At 36.5% G+C, this 23,624-nt stretch overlaps 1 protein-coding gene across 2 annotated transcripts in view; it reads left to right on the forward strand.

Annotated features, from left to right (window-relative positions):
- Window positions 1-342: 342 nt before the first annotated feature.
- Window positions 343-23,624, forward strand: part of COL11A1 (collagen type XI alpha 1 chain) — a 243,202-nt gene continuing 219,920 nt past the window's right edge. Inside the window, exon 1 of one of the 2 annotated variants that reach the window (XM_054450666.2) lies at window positions 343-934. In XM_054450666.2, the coding sequence (XP_054306641.1) occupies window positions 829-934 (106 nt within the window). In that variant the 5' untranslated portion in view covers window positions 343-828. The remainder of the gene's footprint in view (window positions 935-23,624) is intronic. The other variant, XM_054450675.2, reaches the window with a different exon arrangement.

Consider the following 23,624-nt stretch of genomic DNA (forward strand, 5'->3'; position numbering starts at 1 on the left):
AGGTTACCGTTGCCAGCCTAGGACTCCAGCGGTGTGGCCGATCAGGCGCTGGACTCCTCCCCTCTCCCGCCGACCAGCGAGAGGCTAACAGACGGGTGCAAGTAGACAAGTAGCTGTTTTTATTGAATACAGAAGCTCCTTGAAAACTCCGTGTGCTCCGGGGCTCTCCTGCAATTCCTTTCATTCCCAAAGTGCTGGAGCCAAGCACGCGTCCCCCGTAACTCCCTCCCATTTTTTCTCGGGGATTTGGTAGGCAAGGAGGGAGGAGAGGAGTGGGGAGATGGGGAGTGGTTGGTGGGCTGGGCCTGCTCGGAGTCCTCATTCTTGGGCTGAGGGAGGCGGGGGCGGGCTTGGGGCCGCCCCAGAGGCGTGTGATTGGGTCTGACCCTCAGCCGGCTTGTCAGTTTCGCCCTGGGTGGGGGAGCTGGGAGCAGGGAGGGGAGTGGGCGGAGGAGGGGGCTGCCCGGAGCCACTCGTCCAGCCCACTGACGGCATGAAGCCTTTAGGGGCACACAGTACTCTCAGCTTGTTGGTGGAAGCCCCTCATCTGCCTTCATTCTGAAGGCAGGGCCCGGCAGAGGAAGGATCGGAGGGTCCCGGCCGGAGGGTCCCGGCCGGTGGGGCCAACTCAGAGGGAGAGGAAGGGACTAGAGACACGAAGAACGCAAACCATCAAATTTAGAAGAAAAAGCCCTTTGACTTTTTCCCCCTCTCCCTCCCCAATGGCTGTGTAGCAAACATCCCCGGCGATACCTTGGAAAGGACGAAGTTGGTCTGCAGTCGCAATTTCGTGGGTTGAGTTCACAGTTGTGAGTGCGGGGCTCGGAGATGGAGCCGTGGTCCTCTAGGTGGAAAACGAAACGGTGGCTCTGGGATTTCACCGTAACAACCCTCGCATTGACCTTCCTCTTCCAAGCTAGAGAGGTCAGAGGAGGTAAGAAAAAATGGATTTGGGGAGGTGGGAGATTGCCGTCGGTCCTACTGCTTCTGCGCCCCTCCCCCGCCCTTTACCCTTCCTCCACGCTCTTCCAGGAAAAAAAAAAAAAAGCAATTCCCTTAAATACAATCCAGATTGTAGCTGCTACCAGGTTGGAATTGGAAACTGGAGAAAGAGATGAATGTAGGCGGGACAATAAAGGGAGAGGAGGTAGGTAGCAGGAAAAAAAGATCTGTCAGGAGGAGAGCCTGCTGAAAATGCCCTTCACCACTTTCCAGCCTCTTTGAAAAGAGGAAAAATATTACCTTGAACACAAGGGCAGTTATACAAAGCTTTTGTTTGAGGCACAGTCTTTAGACTGCCCTTGGAACACATCTGGTTTCTTCAGATTCTAACTAATGGGAATATCTTTTTAAGGGTGAGCTGAGGAGAAAATACAAAGGGTATAAAATGAACCTTGATAAAGTTCTTTGTCTGCAACCAAGTGAGAAGCAGGGTGTTTTAGTTTTGGGGATATAAGAGAAACCAGGGGGGTGAATCTAGAAGATTAGGAACACTCTGTGTGTTTGGGGGGCGGGGAGGGTCAATCTATTTTAAGTGGACAAAAATTGGCAGATTATTAGGAATAGGTTCAAGATAGGGAGAAAACTTTCCCCTGAATTTCAGTGACTCCCCCCACCCCATCCCTCCGCTTCTTCTTGCAGGTTGGACGTGCAATTCTCTTGGAGAATGATGAAAGTCGCCAAGCAAATGGGGTGGGGGCGGAGGACTAGGGATTGGGAGGGAAGGGGAGGGGGTGTGGGTGGGGTGGGAGGAGAGAGGTAAGGAAAAGTTCCTACGTGGCAACACCAAATATTCAATGGCCAGACCTGCTCGGAAGTCTGCAACCCTGTCAGTACCCACGGAGGGAGAGCGACTTCACTCCTCCCCTCCGCCTTCTCCCTCCCTCTTTCCCCCGCCCTTTCCCGAAAAGGCATCTGGCTGGAGCGGTCCGTTAGGTGCCTTAGAATCGACTGGCAGGCGAAAGCCTTTGGAGCTCAGGGAGCCCAGACAGCTTAGAGTAGAAAGCAAGCTTTGTGAGGAGTGCAGAAAGAAGCTGGGGGATAGGAAGGAGGGTGACTGACGAGGTTGGGTCAAGGGAGATAAAAATGGTCAAGCCCAAATACGTAGGCTTTAGCAGAAACTTGAGTGTGGCCCTGGGTCTAGATGCCAAGATCTGAGCTCTCCCTAATGGGAGTCAGCCCTCCCGGAGGCCGATCTCTGCGACCAGGTTATCCCTTTCACACGCTTAGTGGCTTTCAGCTTCCCGAGTAGCAGGCAGCGCTAGATTATTCCCCCGGGTGACTTTACCTGGTAAATACAGTGAAAATCCCATTAGGACTACATTTGAATTTTGAAAGGAGTTATTATGTTGATTAATTATGTTGATTCATTCATTTCCACATTTTCAAGGATAGATAAGAGTGTCTTTGAAAGTGAAATGCATCAAAAAGTTTGTATTTTACTTTTGGTACCTGGTCACCGGTTGGATTGGTCAATTCTGTCAGCAGTTCTGCCCTCTGCTGGTTTTGTTTATTATTCAGAATTCCTGCGTCTGCTGTGGGACATGAGACCTCTGTTAAGTCCCTCTTAACTATAGTGGTACTGGAAAAGGACCCTTGATTAAGGAAAAATGGATATGCCATTTCTTTTTCAGCATATCACACACGCATGTAAATGAGAATATTGTAATGGCAGCTATTTATTGAAAATTATAGGAACTGAGAATTTCTTCGGTGATGGATGAAATACAAGCTCCGAGAGACACTTTTGCATGGAATCAGGGATTATTTTACGGAAGCTATTTATTTTTCTTTTCCACATTGAGCCTTTCTGTAGCGATCTATGGATATTTTTTAAAATCAAATTTCTGTACTTTTAATGCATAAACTTTCTATTTTCAGTCTAGCAACATACCTGAAACACTTGTAAACAGCATCCCAGTACCACATCAAATAAATGGTGGGAAAACAACTTTCCCTATTTTTATGAAGCCAAGTAATGGTAGAAATAGCAAAGTATAAGGATTAGATTTTGTTGGGTTTCCTCTTGATGAAATGCCCTGAAAGTTAAGTGATAGTTTAGATATTTATATTTTAAGATTTTGGTGTGTGTTTTATCAAGCTGTTTGGTGCTCATTGTTCCTGGGAGGCCACATATGAACATAAACCCACTTTTGTAGGCATTCTTATCCCCTAATTAAACTTCAAAAAGGGAATAATAGTATATTAATGCTTAAGAAGAAAACGTTGGCTACAAAGCCTGAATCACCACACAAGGGAAAAATAAACCCAGTGTCCACTTCTGATAATAGCCTTTAGATTTGTGGTTGAAGTAAGAAGTAAGATTTTATACCAATTTCTAAATAAAGATATTATATCCCAGCATCATACTATGACATTGATTTCATTGAGGTACAATGATAAGATTTGGATGTTAAGCACAAAGATAATTTAAAACAGATACTACTTTTATATAAAATTAAAACATTAAAACCTTAAAACATCTGGGTTCAAAACAAAGTTAGACTCCAAAGAAAATAATATAAAGAAGTTTCTTGGAAGTGAATGGATTAAAGAAAATTTATGACTTCATACCTAGTCATATTATTTTACTTTGAAAAATCAAACTATAACTTGGAAATATTTATTATACTCATTAAAAATCAATCCTTGCTGTGATTTAGAATAACAAGGTTAAGTGTGATTTTTATAAATATTTACATTAACTTCAATTTTATGTTTCATATATATGTTTATTGTTAAAGTAAAAGATGTATCTCAGTGATTTATTGATATTCTTTGGCAGTTAGTCCATTACTTACTATTCACAGGAGGTGGGGTTTACCTGGAATTCATAGTGACCACACTATGATTATCTTAAGATAGATGAGTTTATGTAAGGGTTTTAAGTAAGAGTTAGACTTAGCTAAAATCAAGCACTGAAAAAAAAACTCTAATTGAATCACTTTTTACTAATTAAAATTACATTTAACCTTTGGCAGTTAAGCCAATACTGTATTTTGTAAAAGGCTGATCAAACTTGGAACTTTGGAAGCTTGTCAGGAATCGACAGTGAGCCCTGAAGAAGTGTTGTTTTGAGTGCCCGGGATCAGCAGGTGAAATGGTCCTGGCCTCCAGAGTATGTGCTAGTCCAACCATGCAAAGAGATCAAATTTGTCCATTTGGTTCCTTAATCAGAAATCAGAAACTCAGATATGTTTCTGATAAGAAATGCAGTGTTTGCTAAACTTGTTAATATTATGTCTTTCCACTTGTTTTTTAAATTCAAAATTGATCAGGACTATGATAGAGAAAGAATATAGACTAAAGAGAAACACCTTTCTGCATGCTTTACACACATAGCCTCAGTTTAGGTGGCACAGATTCTTTTACCTAATTGTCCATTAGTTTTGAAATTAAGTTTCTTAATATCTTAAAGTGACAATTTGCTTCATAATTAATCCTTAACTGAGGGGATACTTTATAGAAGTTATTCTCTAAAAGGTATTTGTATAGTTTTAAACGAAGTTATGCAGTAGCAAAGTGAGAAATGTATTTGCATAACATAATTGGTTAAAATTTAATTAGTATTTTTTAGGTTTTTTATTTTCTTCAATTTGTGACTAAAATAGAACCACATGGTTGTTCAAGTTAAGTTATCCCTAAAATACAGCAAAGCAAACATCTCTTTTAAAATTTATGCGTTGGCTTTCTAGCTAAGAAAAATGTATAAATAGTCACCTTTCTTTTCTAAAAATTTGCTTTTTCCTAGGATAAATTCTCTTCACTCTGATTAATTTAGTGAGATGCTGCCTATTTCATGATAACAAGGATTTAAATCAAGTTTGGTTGAGAGTCTCTGTGTAATACAAGCTGAATTTTTAAAAGGTTAAAAAAAGGTGTTTAGATAAGATTTTTAAAAGAGAATGCTAGCACTAGAAATTATAGAAATTGCTAATCAATCTTACCTTCTCAATAAATGAGGAAACTAAGAACAAAAAGTTGTCAGCTGAATACTCTTCCTCATAAAACATATTCTTGTAATATTCAAGGTTTTTCTGAGTAGAGTGAAGATCTGTAACAGTGATCGAAAGAATTTTAAATAATAGAAGTCTGAGACGATGAAATGAGAAGAGAGAACTTAGTAGTGCAAGTTCTAATTAAAGTTTTATTCTGGATTGTCAAAACACCTGAAACTAATGTAAGTACCTTTTAGCTCTGGAAAAAATTGACATTTAATTTATGGGAAGTACTCACTCTCAATGGACTACCATGATGTCTGTTGTGCGATCAACAACTATTACAAATTTAATTACCATATGTGAAATTGCAAGGAAGTAAAAGAGAAAGAATTCGATATACTATCGCTGTATTTATTTCCAGAAGTCTGAAATTACTAGACCATATATTTGCTAGAGTTTAGATTAGTGAGAAGGTAGATATAGTGAAAATGTCTTATATAAAGAAATTTAAATAGAAAATAGTTACAGAATGAATTTTTAAAATACTCTATTTACTACTTTTGAAGAAAGGTAATTTTTGATCATTTGTATTCCTAATTACGTGATTTTATAAGATTACATCAGAGTAGAAGGCGTAATACTCTATTCATTGCTGGATTAAGAACATAGTTTTGTATGCTCTCTAAAGTTGTTAATAGAAGACTAGATCCAACTTTGAATTTCTAAGAAGCTTAGAAAATTATATATTTATTCCAAATAAAAAATGGCAAATTTCTGATATTTTCAGGTTAATTTCAATTGATTGGATGACATATATTTTATGTATACATATAGTATGGATTTTATTAATGTCAGATAATCATTATGACACACTTGTGTGTTGTTTAACAGATTTTTTTTTTTTAACAAGTGGCAAACTTTAAAAAAAATAGGAGAGAATGTAGTAGTGCAAGTTCTAATTAAAGTTTTTATTTTGGATTGTCAAAGTATCTGAAATTACATAAGTATCTGTTAGCTTAGGCATAAATGGGCAGTTAATTTATAGGAAGTACTCACTCTTAGTAGGCTACCATGATATCTGTTGTGTTGTCAACAACTATTACAAATTTAATTACCACATGTGAAATTGCAGGGATGTAAGGGAGGAAAATTTCGATTTTCTATCTCAAAATTTATTTCTGGAAGTCCAATCTTCAACTAGTATTCCCACCAAATTAACAGTCTTTCTGTTTTTAGGGAAAAGCAATACATGACCATAGGGTCCTGAAGATTATACTGTGAAAGCATTTATCATGAGTTTTTATACTCACAATTAACTATACCAATTTATGTAAATATGGAGTTTAAAAAATGCTGAGATATCTCCATCATTGTATATAATTTTTAATGATTATGTTTAGGTATTTAAAAGCCAGAATTTTATTAAATACATTTTAATTTTCTCCTTACCTTTGGAGAAGTAATCAAGCGTGGTTGGCGTAATCATTAGGAATTCAAGGCAACTGCAAGTGGGGATTGAGCTTTGGTCAGCATTTCTGCTTTTACTCCTTCACTTCCCTCATGTAATACTGGGAAAATGTGACCTGAGTTGGGAGTGGTGAGAGGAAACCAAACTTTTTCTTTTTTGACCATTCAAGTTTTGTTCCTTAGCAAAGAAGAGAGATATACGCTGATGTTATAAAAAGTTGCAATGTTCCCTAAGTTCTTTCACTGAAGAGTCAACTTTAAATGCAGTTTTCAGTGTAGCTTTCAGTATACACTAATGCGCTTTCTACATGAGGACATATTCCTTCTAAATTCTCTTGCAATTTAATTCAAAACCTAAAGGTATTTTTTTTCCATTTTAAAATACTTTCTGTTTTAGAATGCATCTAATGTATTTCTTTCTCCTTCCTTCAAAACCCTAATATGGTTTTATTGATATAGGTAAGTGTATTCTTTTATATGTTCACTTGTGTCAGAACTCAACATGAATAATACTAGCTCGTAGCAAAGATGAAAGACAAATTTAAAGTGATTTAGTGAGTAATATCTATTTATCAGTTGCAGTCTTTGGCCTACTACTGACTTGGCTAGTGGTTCTTTAGACATTGGCTGATCACCAGACCTACTGTTATCTGGTAAAATAAACTCTTTGCTTGCTGCGCATGGAATTAGAGACAGTGCTATTAATTTAGGAGAAAGAACTTAGAGAAAGGAAAGGTTATCATATTTCAGAGTAAGAGACCAGCTTAAATACGACTTGACAATTGAGAACTAAAACAAACCTGTGTAAAAGTGCTTTAGCACAATTAACTTTTGCAATCCCCTCAAACCTTCTTTTTTTTTTTTCTTGAAAAGCATTTCTTTCTTATTTTAACCAAATTTAATTGCTCTTGAATGGCTCTGTACTGTACAGGCAAATGAAGGTCCCTATTCATAGAACTTGAGCCCACAGAGTATCAGGGGAAGCTTCCTTCCTCTGCTTGACTGGTAAACTGACATCCGGGCTTAAAGGAGTGAACCTTAGACTGTGTGAGGTAGTTGGCTTTCCTTCCTCACTCAGATTTTCACATAGACTCCTGAAAGGATGACTGCCAGAAAGAGCAGTGGCTGGCTAATAAGAACTCTAGTGTATTTTCATACTTGGTGCTCTTAGATAGCTCTGCACAGAAAGAAAAAACATAAATATTAAAGTGGTGTCTGTCTTTCCTTTACTTCTGTCTTTAGAGTCTGTGGAGCTCAACATACTGCTGACTGTTACTCTTCCTTTTGCATGCAAATGAAACTTCAGAGTATTTCACTGGCTTTTAGGATATGTTTGTTGTCTAAATGACTTAGAGTACCCTTCAGGATGTGGCATATCTTTATGTCCAGGCTCATGACCAGCCATCTCCCACCTCCCCAAGCCCACTTCCATTTACCTTGCACTTTAGTGATGTTAAACCTCTTGCCTGTATTCTCCCCTATCTTTGAACACTCTCCCTGGAACGTCTATCTCATTCTCTTCCATCAGCAAACACCTTCTCCTACTTTATACTTCGAAATTGAAGTAAAATATCATAGCTCCAGAAAACTTTCCCTTATATCTCCAGGTGAGCCCTAATACCAAATACATGCTCAGTATGTACAAGGTTCTGTCATATGCACTTTCATAGAGAATCTTATTTAATTGTGACAGTTTTCCTGGAAGTAAGCTGATATCAAAATTCTGATTTTACCGATGAGATAACTGAAAAACAGAGAAGTGAAAGATTTTGCCTAAAGTCACACAGCTAGTAAGTAGTAAACCCAGAATTTGAATGCTGCCAAGCTTCCTCCAAGGCCCTTGCTTTTGGCCACTTGTCCATGTTTACTTTGCTGGGTGTTCTAATGCTTCTACACAGCCTCCTAGGCCTATCTTATGATTATGGTGCCCTGGGGCCTAATATTAATGTACACATCATGCAGCTAAACCACAGAAAATATCAGGTCATTGGGTGAATAACTTGACTGCCTTCAAGGAGAAATAAAAAGAGGTTCTGGTAAAAGGTGATGTTAGAATCCAAATAACTCTTCAGCCTGCACTTAAGTTCAGTGGTGGAGACCATATTACTCTTACCATTTTATGGAGAAACCTAAGCCTCAGTGGTAGTGGAGGATTGAAAGGGGAGTTTCTGGGAGCCATCAAATATTACTTTTGTTCCTTTGATTAACTTAAGGAGAAGCTGACAGATGTGTCTGTTAGTATTCAAAGTTCCAGTTGTGGTTGGCTTGGTTTCATTAAGTAAAAGAGCTCTTATAGATCATTGCTTGTCCTAATCAGCATCCATTGCAAAGATCATCAGGTCTTATTCTACTTTTGGGGATTGGTGTATGGAAGTTTTGTTTACTGTCTTCAGCATAAAAAATGTCAGACTTGATTATCCAAAAGCTTTTTTGGAGTGTAATCAACTGAGAGAATGTAACATCATTATTTTAAAAATTACTCATTTATGTCAGTCTTCTTCTAGGAGTTCCTGGGTGGGTAGTGACTGTGATCTAGTTTTATTTGTGTCCCCGGTGTCTACCATGGTGACAAAATACACAGCATTGATATAGTAACTATTTAGGTTAGTTATATTCTTTTTTCACCCAGAAGACTGGAACAAGATTAAAATTGAGTTAGCTTGGAATGGTGTGAACTGAAAGTTTGAGGACCTCCTCAGATTATGCTGTTAGTAGTGACATGAGTAGTGGCTCCTCCTTTTTAAATTCATTTGCTAAAAGTAAATAAATTGCAATTTACCTCTAGCTTTTTCATGTGGAAAACAGTTTTGCATTCTCTGCAAAGATGCCACTGAATGTTTGTAGCTACAGACTGACTATATTACCTCCAAAACTTTGTTTTGTTAATACCTTAAGATATGTAGTGGTATTGACAGTAGCATAAATCATCATTTTACTTTTCTACTAGTGAACAAGAAAGTTTAATCTGAGAATAATATCAATCTGCAAAATCGATCATTGGAAATAGTCCTCTCATATATGCATTATTGAACCTTTCATCTCAGATTGGTATGCTATTGGGGATTAGTTGTCTGACTTTGCTTATTAGCTATTAGAAATAGCAGTTTATCCATATATATTATATATATATATGGATGTGTGTGGGTATATGTGCATGTGTGTATAAATAAAGTGCTTTTTGTTTATTTCAATAAACTCATTCTTCAAGTTAGAAAGTAAATTATATGTTTTACGTATATTGGAATTATTATATTATGAAGTACCATCTCCAAACAAGAAATATATAGAGCTTCAAAATGCTTAATAAGATTAATAGGCAATAGTTGTAAAATTATTTTGGAATATAGTTACATAGTTTTTATACTATATTGCTATCCATGGTATATTTTAGTTACACTAAAATCACTGGTATATGTATATTTATCTGCTTTATTTCATCTAGAACAGAATCCACCTAGAACAGAAAGCATCTAGAACAGAATCCACCACATAGCAGGCATTTGATAAAACTTTGCTGAATGAAGTGAGGGCGTTGTTGGCATTGCTAATGACTTGATTGTCCATAACCTAACCACCTGAGATGTGATATATAGCTATGTGTATCACCTACTCTCAATGTCTATGGAAGTATCTTGAACGAATTTCTGCTGATATTATTGTGATTTCCTGAGACTATCAGTCTCTGTTTTGGTTCTAAGCCAACTTATGACCTCTACCCTAAGCACTTTCCAACTTTGTTATTTCTGAAAGTAAAAATCCTCTTTGCTTGAGGTTTAGATATTGTCTCCTCTAGAAATAACTTTCTTCAAGTGTTGAAGATTGGGGTAGTTAGCCTGGCATAACATTATAAAGCACACTATACTTATCCAAAACTCAAATACTTATCTCAAAATATTTTTGATGGTATAATGAAAGCAGGAAATACATCTTTTTTCACCGATGCAAAACATTCTGGCATCTGTCACCATATCTAGAGGAAAATAGATAGCCGGTAAATATTTGTTGAATGAATGAACTCATAAGCAAGATATTTTCAATAAAGTCAAGAGGACTGGGGTCTGTGGCTTAGTATCACAATTATTTCCAATCCTAACACTGGGGATTTTGATGAAATAGATTTTGTATGACATCAAAGCATAGATGCTTTATAAAGTTTCACAGATAATGTTGATGCAGAAGCAGGGGTTTACAAACCTTCTGTAACAGGAAACAAATATATAAATAATTAGAAATGTGTCTGGCTTGTATAACTAGGCACTGGAAGTCAAGTGAAAGGTTATTCATCATAATGTGCAAATTATTTGATAAATATGCTATTGTTAAGCAGTAGTGGCTCTGCAATAACTGAGTTGAGGAGATCAACTAATTACAATATAGAAAACGCTTTCTTTTAATCCTTGTCTCCAGAGCATGTAATAAACTAAATGCCAATAAATATTGCTCTTCTCAGCATTAAAGTCAAATGGTTATATTGGAAGTATAATTTTCGTTTTATAATACACCTTTTTTTTAACAGCCTTGGCTATTTGTAAATCAGAAATGCTGTACTTTTAAAATGTCATACTCTCAACCAGTTTTTGTTCTTTTCTTCACCATACTCAGAGTTGTGATGCTATTTTTGCTTTCCACTTTCAGGTCAAGCTTTTATGATATAAAAAAGTTCAGGATTGAGGCTGTTCAATAACAGTAAAAGTTAAATGACTATCTTTTATGTTAATCACTGTGTTAAGTGCTGTGGCTACACAGACAATATGACGATCTCTATTCTCATGGAGTGAAAAGCTAATTAATACATGCAATCATTCATTTACTTATTCAACAAATATCTGTTAAATCCCTATTAAATGCTCTCCCTAAATTCTAAACTAATTCATTCATTTCATTGCGATGTTCAACAAGTACAGGTTAAAAGCTCATTATATGCTAAAGGTAGTTGGTGGGCAAAGATAATTACAATCTTGCCTCATAGTGATTATGGTATACTTGAGGAGACAATAATTAATCAAATAGTGGCACAAGTAAATATAAAACTACAGCTATGCTAGATGCTTTGAAGGAAAAGTGTATGGTTCCTGGAGAATACAGAACAGAAGTTTAGTAAAGTCAAAGAAAGCTTCCCTGAGAAAGTACCAATTGAGCATTGAATAATTAACTAAAGTGAAGAGGAAAGAGCATTCCAGGAAGTGATGTGAAGGCCTTTATGAAGGGAGGATGACACCATAAGGGACTTGAAGAAAGGACTTGAAAAATGTCAGTATGTCTGGAGAAGCAACAGTGGGGGTAAAACGTGAGATGGTGCTGGGGAAGAAGGCGGGGGACACATAACACAAGATCATAAGGATAGATTTTTCTGCATAGCATGGAAACATGTCACTAATTAAAAAGTACAAGGAAACTGCCAAGTTAGCAGGGTCAGTGCATATTTCGATATCAACACGTAACTGGGTTGTCCCAGTTGATTCCTACCATTGGATCCTCTGACAGTCAGTGAACTGGGGCCATGCTGTTTTTTCTGGAATAGCCAACCCCACTGTCAAGTCACCTGGTGTTCTCAACAGTAATTAGTATATTTAAGTCACACTTTATATGGATCTATGGTCATGTAGTCTTGCAAAATATATAACTAAACTTCCACTTTATAAGGGAGTATGAAAAAATGTTAAAATAAAATCTGCTATAAGACAAAAACATAACTTAGCATTTCTAAACCTTATGTGACTGTTCTTGTTATTACCCAAAGTATATCAGCTATCCTGCTTTACCCTGAACTTCAGACTTGCATACTTGACTGCCTACTCAATGATTTCTAACAGTATTTATTAATTCATCTCACATTTAGTATACCCAAAACTGAATTGCGGAACTCCTCTCCTGAAACCTGTTCTTCTCACAGCCTTGAACTTAGCTTTACTCATTTTCTCTCTTATCTCCTTTTCTACCTATCAGCAACTCCTATCTGCTCCACTTTCAGAATATATGTAGAATCTGACCCATACTTTCTATCTCAGTCTAAGAAAGCAACATTTCATATCTGGAAAATTGCAGTTACTTCCTCACTGCCACCTGATTCCACTCCAGTGTGCCTAGAGTTTCTTCTCAACACAGCAGCCCCAGTGGTCTGAAAACATAAAATGAATGGAAACTATCTGCACCTTCCTCTCAATTTTTCTGTAAACCTAAAACTGCTCTAAAAAAAAAAAAAAGTTGATTCAAGTCATCCTTCTCCCCCTAACCTTCCAACAGTTTTTAAATCTCATTTAGAATAAAATCCAGTCTCTAAACATTCCACAGGACCAATGCAGCCTGTTTTCACTGTATGCTCACTTTTACTTCTCTGACCACAACTCTTTCACTCTTTTTTTGTCCATGCAGTCAATCTTTTTTATAGCAGTATTCACATATTCACATAGAGTACATAGAAAGATTTTGGCTTTTATATAATACAGAGTTTAAAATAACTTTACACAGAACTAAATTTCTTCAATCTGAATTTCACCTATCTTTTTTTTTTGTTAACTTTCCATGCTCTCTATCCAAACTGAATAATATTTTCTGTTACACAAATTTACATGAGAAAATATCCAATGTACAAATGAAGGGACCTGAGCAGGAAAGAGAGCCAAAATATTAGGAAGTGGGTATGGGGGATAATTTTTTGAAAAAAGATCCTTTTGTTGGAGACATATTTGTCTCCTTGCATTTCCTTCAACATTCTGGGCCAATTATTGTCTCGGGTTCTTTGCACTTGTTTTTCCTTTTGCTTAGAATCCTGTTCTGCAAAAATAGCAGGATAGAGGAGCTTCCTAAGACTTTCTAGACTTTGCCCAAATATCATTTTCTTATTGAGGCCTTGCCTGTTCTTTTTATTTGATATTATTTTCCAGGCCTTTGCAACCCTCCCTATAATCTTTTTTCTGATTCATTTTTTTCTTTAGTACTAATCAAATATTTTTCATATAGAAAACAATGGTGCATTTAAAGATACTGAGTTTGTGTTAATTTTTTATATAAAATGTAAAATTAGATAATTTTGGAGTATAAATGTTGCCTTAAATTATTTAAGCTTTTAGATGTTAGCAGCATCTAGGTCATCTATATCCAATAATTCCCATACTTTGTTATTGCATTTTATGCAGTATTGACTATACATAGTATAGTAAATATAACAGCCAAATTCTACACAGTAAAGCATTTTTTCTTATTTGATGGACACTATGCATGTTAATTCAGGTGTTCTGAGAAATGACAGCTGTGTAGAAATGGTAACGGCATTTTGTACTTTGTTTTGTTGGTTTAAGAGAGCCATGGTGATGGCTACCTAGAAAGTAGTATTGCCCTTAATCGAAGATAAATTCAGAATCATGTATTTTATATAGAGTTGACTTTTGACCAACATGAGGGTAAGAGGAGCCAACTCCCCATGCATTGAAAATCCATGTATAACTTTTGGCTCCCCCAAGACTTAATTACTAATGCCTACCATTCATGGGAAGCCTTATTGACAAAATAAACAGTTGATTAATACATATTTTGTATGCTATATATATTTTATGCTGTATTCTTACAATAGAGAACAGAAAATGTTCTTAAGAAACATAAGGATGAGAAAATATATTTAGTATTCATTAAATGTAAGTGAATCATCATAAAGATTTTCCTTATCATCATCATCATCTTCATGTTGAGGAGGAGGAAGACAAGGGGCTGATCTTTTCTCAGGGATGGCAGAGGCAGAAGAAGTGGAAGCAGGGGCAGGAGACGCAGACACACCTGTGTAACTTTAGGGATACACATTGTAATTGGTGTCTGACTTTTTGCTTTTTCTTATCTCTAAAAAATATTTTCATATGGTACCAATCCTTCCTCCACTGTTTGCTTTAATTGTAGTGACCATATTATAGAAGGGTCTATGTGATAAAAGAAGGCAAAAGCAGTCTTGAATAATCAGACCACTTCTGCCGGATTGTCTAATATCAATTTGTTTTCTGACACTGCTTCTTCTATTTCTTCTTCCCCATCTTCTGACACTGGTTTGGAAGCATTCATCCTCATCAAGTTGTCTTCTGCTAATTACTCTTGTGTGGTGTCTATTAGCTCTTGAATTTTTCCAAGATCCATATCTTGAAACCCTTTACCCCCACACCTCCACATTTTTTTTTTTTTTTTTTTTTTTTTGCCGTATCCACAATCTCTTTCCTAATTTCCTTTATTGGCTCTGCTGCAAATCCTGTGAAGCCATGGATAACATATGGCCACAGTTTTCTTCAGGAGGAATTTGTTGTTTCAGGCTTGATGGCTTTCAAGGCTTTCTCTGTAACAATAATGACATCTTCAATGGTGTAACCCTTCCAGACTTTCATGATGTTCTTTCTATCAGCGTTCTCTTCCAGAGCATTGACAGTGCTTTCCATACAGTACCATGTGAGTGAGCCTTAAAGATCTTTATGACCCCGTGACACAGAAGTTGAATTAGAGATGTACTTTGGACAAGTAGACCACTTGAACACCTTTGTCATTGAATTCATGGGGTTATGGGTGGCCAGGGGAATTGTCCAATATCAAAAGAACTTTAAAAGGCAGTTTATTACTTGCAATGTATTTTCCGACTTCAAGGACAAAATATTGATGGAACCACTCCAGAAAAAGGGTTCTTGTCCAAGCCTTCTTGTTGTACTACTGAAAGACAGGCATTCCTGTTTATCTTTTCCCTTCAAGGCTTGGGGTTAGCAACTTTATAGATAAGGGCTGCCCTCCTCATAAACCTGACTGAATTTGCACAACCGTAGAATTTGCCTATTTCTTCTTACCTTAAATCCTGGTGCTCACTTTTCTTTCTTACTAGTAAATATCCTTGGTGGAATTTTTTTTTTTTCCAGAATAGGGCTGTTTCATTGCATTAAAAAACCTGTTCAGGCAGCTATTCTTTCTCCAGAGTGGTTTTCTTAATGGTATCTGGGAAATGGTTTGCTGCCTGTTCATCAACGAAAGGTGCTTCTCCTGTTATCTTGACATTTTTAAAGCCAGACCTCTTTCTAAAATTATCGAACCACCCTTTTTGGCATTAAATTCTTCAGCTTTAGATTCTTCACCTTGCTTTTGCTTCGAGTTGTCATATAATGACTTCACTTTTTCTTGAATCATATTGAACTTCATAGTTACATAATGGCTTTCTCATAGCCACCCTTACCCACATAAAGCTGCATTTTCAATATAAGATTTTAAAAAAGATGTTTTGCAAAAGTTCAAGGCTTTTGCACTTACTAGCATAAATGCAGTGATGGATTCACGGATTTCCTTTCTTTTGTTTTTTTCTTTTTCTGGTTTTTGGTTTTCTTTTTTTTTTTTTGGAACAATGATTCTTATGCTGGACTCATTTATCTTGAGATGGCAGGCAACCACAGCAGACCTCAATCAAGCAATTCAACTTTTTGTGTGTGTGTGTGTCATGACTTTTCTCTGTTTCTTGGGAGTATGTGAAACATTAGTGGTATTTCATATAGGTTCCCTGGTTCTTTCCAAGGTTTACAATATCACACTAAATGTGATGAAAAGCACACGAGAAACCTGAGAGATCACTTTTTACACAGATAGGCAATTTACTAGAGAGATCCACTGCTCATATGGAAATGATATTTAAGCAGATACTTGCCACATTTGGGCTCACCGCAATAGCACCAAGAGGTGGCTAACAAATGATTACGGTAGTACAGAATGCACTACAGTTAATCTTACGCAGTTTTGATTTATTGCTGCATCTTTACATTTGTTTACATTTCTCTCCACTATGAATAGTGCCACGTATAATGGTGCCATGTATGATCTGTGTTTGTGTGCATAAGATTTGACAAATTTTGACTTTTTATACTTTATTTGTTTCTATTTTATGGTAGTAAACCATAAAAGACTTGTATCTACATATATTTTGTGCATTCATGACATACTTAACTTTTTCTTAATGTTTTTGATATTTTTAGCCTACTTTGTTCTTCTGGAAGGTTTCTCAAATTGTCACAAATCTCCAAAAATGTGTTTTAAATTTATGTATTGAAACAAATTCACACGTAACTGGACCTATACATTTCAAACTAGTATTGTTCAAGGGTCAACTATTTCTCTCAATCCCTAAATAGATTAGAATTATAAACAGGCAACAATGGGATGCTGATGCAATTGATTTTGCTGGAAATCACACTTTTTCATTAATTACACTTCAGAATATTTTACTATGTATTTTTATTGACCTTTCTAATTATGAATTTCACTATGCAGTTCATTTTGTTTTAAACTGGAATTTTCCTGGAATTGTAAGAAAATACATTTACATTTGTTCACTGGATTTCTATTTTCTGAAAAGGTAGTACTAATAGGCTTGTTATGTGTTTGGTTTGATGAAATTAACTCTAACATTCCTAAAACTCCAGGTTACTGATATATATTGTCTTTCTTATGTCATTCTCAGTTTGGTGCTCTTCACTGTTTGAATATAAAATACACAGATTTTCAAGGTGCCTATCAAAATCTTAAGCCATTTTGTGCTCACATTTGTTTATTTGTAGCATTTGTGTGTATATTAGTGTATATGTGGAGAAATATATTAAGTAAATAGAGCATTATTAATTACAATACATCTTAGTTGATTATAGAACCCTTTGGGGAAAATTGAACTCTAAATAGTATTATGGAACACTTCCCATGTCCTGTAGTAATTAATGTAAACTATAGAACTGTAAGGGCTTCATATATAATCTTACAATTTACTAATGTATTTAAGTAGTTTATTTCTTTAATTTTGCACTTATGTTGACTAGAAAGATTAGATTGTAGCATGTAAGTCAAACATCTGGTAATTTCATCCAAAAAGGGTTCTGTTGAGGGTAGGAAGTTTACGTAATTTTTATTGGCATTATTTGTGTCACATCATCATTTAAATATGAACTTCTGTATCTTTTTAAATATGGGAGTATTTAAGTCAATGTGCTTAATTTTCTAATATTTTATATTCATATATAATTCGTGGTTGGTATGTGGAATATATGTATTTACAATAAATGAAAGAATAGTGTCAGGGGAAAGGGTCTACAATATTACATTTTTAAATCTTTAATAAATAGCTTACATGAGGCCTGCTGTGTTTAAACTATAGTTATATCAATTTCTATGCCATGCAAAGAAAAAATAATGAAAAGAGAAAAATGCTAATGATATCAGTGTATTAATGTCCGTTTGTACTACTGGGGGGTAATGAAGTGCTGAGCATGAAAATATAGATTTAAGATCTATTTTGTTGCTTGAGCTAAATTCCAGGAAACCTCCTGAGGTTGTTTGTATCTGGAATGCAATATGAACGTGCTGAAGATATTGCTAAGCAGGACATAATTTTTATGGATGATTTTGAATGGACATTTAGAGATCAAAACTGTTTAGTATTCTACTCAACTGCAGAGAACTTTCCCAAGGTAGTCTGAGGAAGCAGATAACAGGAATCAATTTAATTATAGCTCTAGGGAAATGTGGATGGTATTAAAAATGTTCAGAAAGGTAGACATTTTCAGGGCATAATAATTTTAGATAATATTTTTATTGAATATGTATTATGTATTAGACACTATTCTATGTTTAAAATTCCTTACAGCATTTAATTTTCAAAATGAGGCTACATTGAGAAAACTAAGTCTTGGAGAGGTAAATAGCTTATCCAAAGTCATAGAAATAATAACTACTGAATTTGGATTAGTTATTGGGCAGTTCTTACTGTGGAAACTAGTTATTAATTATTGTTTATAGGCTTGGCATGTCCCAGTTTTTAGACTCTTTCTTAAGAGCTATCATGATTTTGAAATATAGCAGAATATTAGTAGTAGGAAAATTATAAGAAATAATCAATTTTCTATCCTTTTCTCTTTTGTTAGTCCTACATCTCACTACCACATGCTCATAGTAGCAGTACTGGTTTTTTGACTCAGTGGAAGATGGCTGAGAATTTTCTTCTGTATTATTTTATTTTTATTAGTTCCGTAATGGTATGCCTCACATATAGTCTGTGATGTGAGGTACAGGTTGAGAATAAGTGACTCTCAAGGAGTTGGGAAAATATCTACATTAGGAAGGCTACTTTATTATTATTATTTATTTATTTTATTTTATTATTTATTTATTTTTTTTTTTGATACAAAGCCTTGCTCCGTCCCAGGCTGGAGTGCAGTGGTGTGATCTCGGCTCGCTGCAACCTCTGCCTCCGAGGTTCAAGAGATTCTCCTGCCTCAGCCTTTGGAGTAGCTGGGATTACAGGTGCATGCCACCATGCCAGGCTAATTTTTGTATTTTTGGTAGAGACAGGGTTTCACCATGTTGGCCAAGCTGGACTTGAACTCCTGACCTCGTGATCCACCCACCTCGGCCTCCCAAAGTGCTGAGATTACAGGCGTGAGCCACCGTGCTGCTTCACACCTATATTCTTGCCACACCTGAATCAAACAATGACAACAAACAAACTTGGAAACCTCTTCAAGTTCTTGGTAAAGGTCACTTCCAATCCTCTTCCTTTCCCATCTCAAATTGGTACGAAAAATGCTTCAACTATGAGACAGATTGTGGCTACTCATTTATTCATCCATTAAACATTTCTCTATTGATTATTTACTGTGCTTCAGCTGCTATGTCTTTGCAATTTGATAGTGAATATCAATAGCACTGATGTTCACTGTCAGAGGGTTTACAGTGTACCAAGGGAGGCAGATGTTAAACAATAAATTACATGCTTAACAGAGAGAGAGAAATATTAGCTGATGTGAGTATGTAACAAGAAAATCATGACCATAATTTAGACAGGTGCTGTGCCCGAGAGCATACAGCCTAGAGCCAAAGACATAATTAAGCAAGCAAACAAAATAGTGTAGGGTGACCTAAGGGGAAATACAAGACACTGGGATCATATAAAGAGGTCACATCATCCTCTTGGATGAGCTAAGAATAAATCTCCTAGAATAAGGCATGCTTAGGTTTACACTAAAAGGTTGACTAGGTCTGAAGCCGCCAAGTTTCAACCCTGGCTGCACATTAGACTCATCTGGGAAACTTAAAAAATATGGATGTCTGTACCCAATCATTCTAGTTTATTAGTTCTGGGGTGGGTTCCAGGCATTCATAGGTTTTATAAACTCTTCAGATGATTCTATTGACAGGATTGAAAAATAAGTCAACTGTCCTTAACCAATTGAGGAAGGACTGGAAAAAATCTACAGATAAAGACAGCAAGGTACATTTTAGAAACTGAAAATTATTCCAATTCTAGTAATAAATGTCAGGATGGGCGAGTCGATAGTTTTTATTGGAGATCTCTTGGAGTTTGTGGCAGTGAATGCATGATGAAGATATGATTTTTCTCCAGTGGTCCTCAGCAGCCATGGTGCATCCAGGGATAATCTGGAGAGCTAAATTTTCTCAGTGTCGATGTCCCCCTGGGCAAGCATGGCTGGTTTCCTTGAACTCTTTACTCTCTTTGTATCTGTGCTACCATATCTGCTGTTTCTTTCCTTCTCTTTTTCATTGAGGAACTCCTATTTATCCCTCGGGACTCAGCTTAAAAGGGCTAGGTAGTAGATATTTTAGCTGTTGTGAGCACAGAGTCTCTGTTGCAGCTATGCAACTCTGTTGCAGTACAAAAGCAGCTATGGATAATATGTAAATGAATGGGTGTGGCTATGTTCCAGTAAAAACTTTATTTATGAAAGCTGAAATTTCATATAGTTTTCATGTGTCATAAAATATTGTCCTTTTATTTTTCAACCATTTAAAATGTGCAATTATTCTTATATCATGTACCATATAAAAACAGGCAGCAAGGAGGTCTATGGAGGTCTATGCCCATAGGCACAGATTTCCCCACCATCATTCGAAGGCATTGTTACAAAAACCAGTTTAGTTCTGACAAAAAAACTCTTTGAAGTAAATATTTGTGTTATTCTCATTGTACTGATACAGAAACGGAGGCCCAGAGTAGTTAAGTAATCTGTCCAAGTCACACAGATGCTAAGAGGCAGAGGTGGACTTAAGAAGCAGTCTTGCTCTTTAACACTGTAATGATGTGGTTCACTACTGGTCATGGGAGTGTGCAAAGAAGCTTAGAGAAGGAATTAGAGATGAAACAATCAAAGTATTATGATATGTTTCATCAGTAATCTGTATGGATGGTGAAGGCAACAAGAGAGAAACGGTCAAAGACTTGGGATCAAACTGATCAGTGAAAGGGTGGGGGTGTTTAAGAGGTCAATAGAATACAATAAAAAGTACATATTAGGACCTAAAAAAAATTACTTAGACACTAGATAGCCTGAGGATTTCAGAGGAAGTTCCTTCCATATATTTTCACATTATCGTGTTTCACATTCAACCAACATTTTCATAATCTCTCTGTGTTTGTGTGTGTATACCTGTTCCTTACTAGTTTGCAAAAATTGGCAAAGACAAGGCAAATAATTAAAAAAAAAGTATGAAAGGTGCTATAACAGAGGTTAGCAGATCTAACCCAGCTTAGGGAGATAGAGAATGTTTTCTGCAAAAGATGCATTATCAGGTATATTCTTATCCTTCAGGTGAGGTGGAGCTAAGTGTTTGAAACAGAGAGTAGGGTTTATAAAGGCCCAGAAGCAAGCCAGAGAACATGGTGGATTCTGGAAAGACTGAGTTTAGTATGGTAGAACACTGAATGAGGACAGAATTAGGGACTCATGAGAGCTAAGACTGTACATTCAGTGAGCTTAGAGTGGTAGGATAAGTGGGAGTGTCCAGATATCCAAATTGTATATTCAAGGAATGTGGAAATCATCTGAGAGTCAGTGGGGTTCTTTGAAGGAATTTAAACATCAGAGTGACATGAGACATGGATTTTTGGAAGTTTAAGCAAGCTGGTGGAATGAAGATTGATGGGAAAAAGTATGGAACCCAGTTAAATGGCTATTTTAGTAGCACATTGGGCTCTGATATTCTATTCTCCCACTTAATAAACCTATATATATTCAATAAAGGACAGGAAAATATAATTGAACAAAACAGTGTGCTGAATTAGATACATCTGAATTGCATACACATGGTTTGTGCCAGCAGTTGGCAACATAGAGATAATTAAAATATTAAGGTCATTTAAGAATTGCTTTGAATATGGACATTTTACTTTTTTCATATATCATATTTAGCCATAAAATTACTTCTTTTAATCTTTGAACAGTTGCAGTTAGCAAAATATAAAGAATAGCTTTCCCACATATATGTATGTATGTGTATAAAACAGTAGAATCCATTTAATGACAATTTATTAAACGCAATATCTATGAGGATTATGAGATCAAATAACAGGCAGAATTTCAAAGTAGCTTAATTCATTATTTAGTTCACTTGAAATAAAATAAACTTAAGGATTTAATTAATGGAGTTTTACTTTTTTGTAACTTGAAATGCCTTTTTGGAAAAAAAAAAAAAGCTTGGTTGATACCTTTATTATATGTCTCTACTTGTATTGTTTTTTGAGGAGTGAACACTTGGATAAGGTCATGGTGTTAAAAGATACGTTGTAGCCGGGCGCGGTGGCTCACGCCTGTAATCCCAGCACTTTGGGGGGCCGAGGCGGGCGGATCACGAAGTCAGGAGATCGAGAGCATCCTGCCTAACACTGTGAAACCCCGTCTCTACTAAAAATACAAAAAATTAGCCGGGCGTGGTGGCGGGCGCCTGTAGCCCCAGCTACTCAGGAGGCTGAGGCAGGAGAATGGCGTGAACCTGGGAGGCGGGGCTTGCAGCGAGCCGAGATGGCGCCACTGCACTCCAGCCTGGGCGACAGAGCAAGACTCCGTCTCAAAAATAAACAAACAAACAAACAAAATAGATACGTTGTAGACTTTGTGTCCATTTTATGTATTATTTACCTCTGCCCAATTGTGATTATGACAGTGGGGATGCATTCTTCTTAGGAGTAATCTTTGTTCTCTGGTTCTCAAATCTCTGTCTGCACAGGAGGGATAAGAACATGTGGTTTGTGAGGGTTAATCCCTGTAAAGAACTTAGATCAGAGACTGGCACATATTAGGCTGTCCCTGGCAGTTATTATGATTAGCATTTTCTTACTTATGAGGTAAGAGAAAAGAACACATATAAAACAGTTATCCTATTGGCTTAAAAACATAGCCATTGCAAGCAGGACTAGTGCAAAAAAATGTTCTCGAACATCATTATAAGTTTTATATCTCAGGCATGCTGAATGATATTTGGCCAGCATATGGTCTACACTGAATGTTTTGCTTGTTTTTGAATATAGGTATGAAGCCAATAGAACATAAGTCAAGCAGGTCCTCAAATAATGTTGTTTTGTTCAACTCGTTCAGTGATAATGTTGATAAGAAAAAAAAAAGTCCGTTCCCAGTCAGGGCCACTATGTGGCGATTACATGTTCTCCCTATGCCTGCGTGGGATTTCACTGGGCACTCTGGTTTCCTTCCACATCCCCAAAATGTGTACAGAGAATTGCTGTCTCTAAATGGTCCCAGTCTGTTTGAGTGGGTATATGTGCCCTACCATGAGATGGTGTCCTGTCCAGGACTGGTTCCCGCCCTGCGTCCTGAATGTTTGGGTTGGGCTCCAGCCATCTGGGGCCCTGAACTGGGATAAGCAGGTTGAAAAATGAATGAACAAATGAATGAATGAATACAAATTGTTGTCAAATAAAAATCTGTAAACTCTACCATAATTATCCAAATGCACATAATAAATAATGACGTACAAAAGCACTCAGAGCTCATCATATTTGTGATTGATGCTGAACTGCACGGTGGGAGGACATGCTCCTTACAATTTTCACTTTTCAAACGTTTGTACCTTAATTTAACCCAGCACTACTATGACCGCCATCATTCACTGATTCACCAAAAATTGGATAAATAATTATTTCATTTTTCATTAATCTTTCTTAAATGTCTGTATAGCTCACATTTAGTTCAATGTTCAATATGAAAAGTGTTTTCAGTCTTTATTTAGAAGTTTGGTGGTGTTTTTTGTGACCAGAAATAGACTGTAGGAACTTAACTCTAGTTTATATCAATGAGCCTATGGTCAAATGGGTTTCATTAAAGTTGATTTGCTCAATGTCGAAGTTTCCAAGAGCCTATCGAGGATATTAAGTGAGGACTAACTGTACATTGAGTAATATGGGTTCTAAAGTCTGTTTTTAAA

Source organism: Pongo pygmaeus, chromosome 1 (genome assembly GCF_028885625.2).
Source record: "Pongo pygmaeus isolate AG05252 chromosome 1, NHGRI_mPonPyg2-v2.0_pri, whole genome shotgun sequence".
Taxonomy (NCBI): domain Eukaryota; kingdom Metazoa; phylum Chordata; class Mammalia; order Primates; family Hominidae; genus Pongo; species Pongo pygmaeus.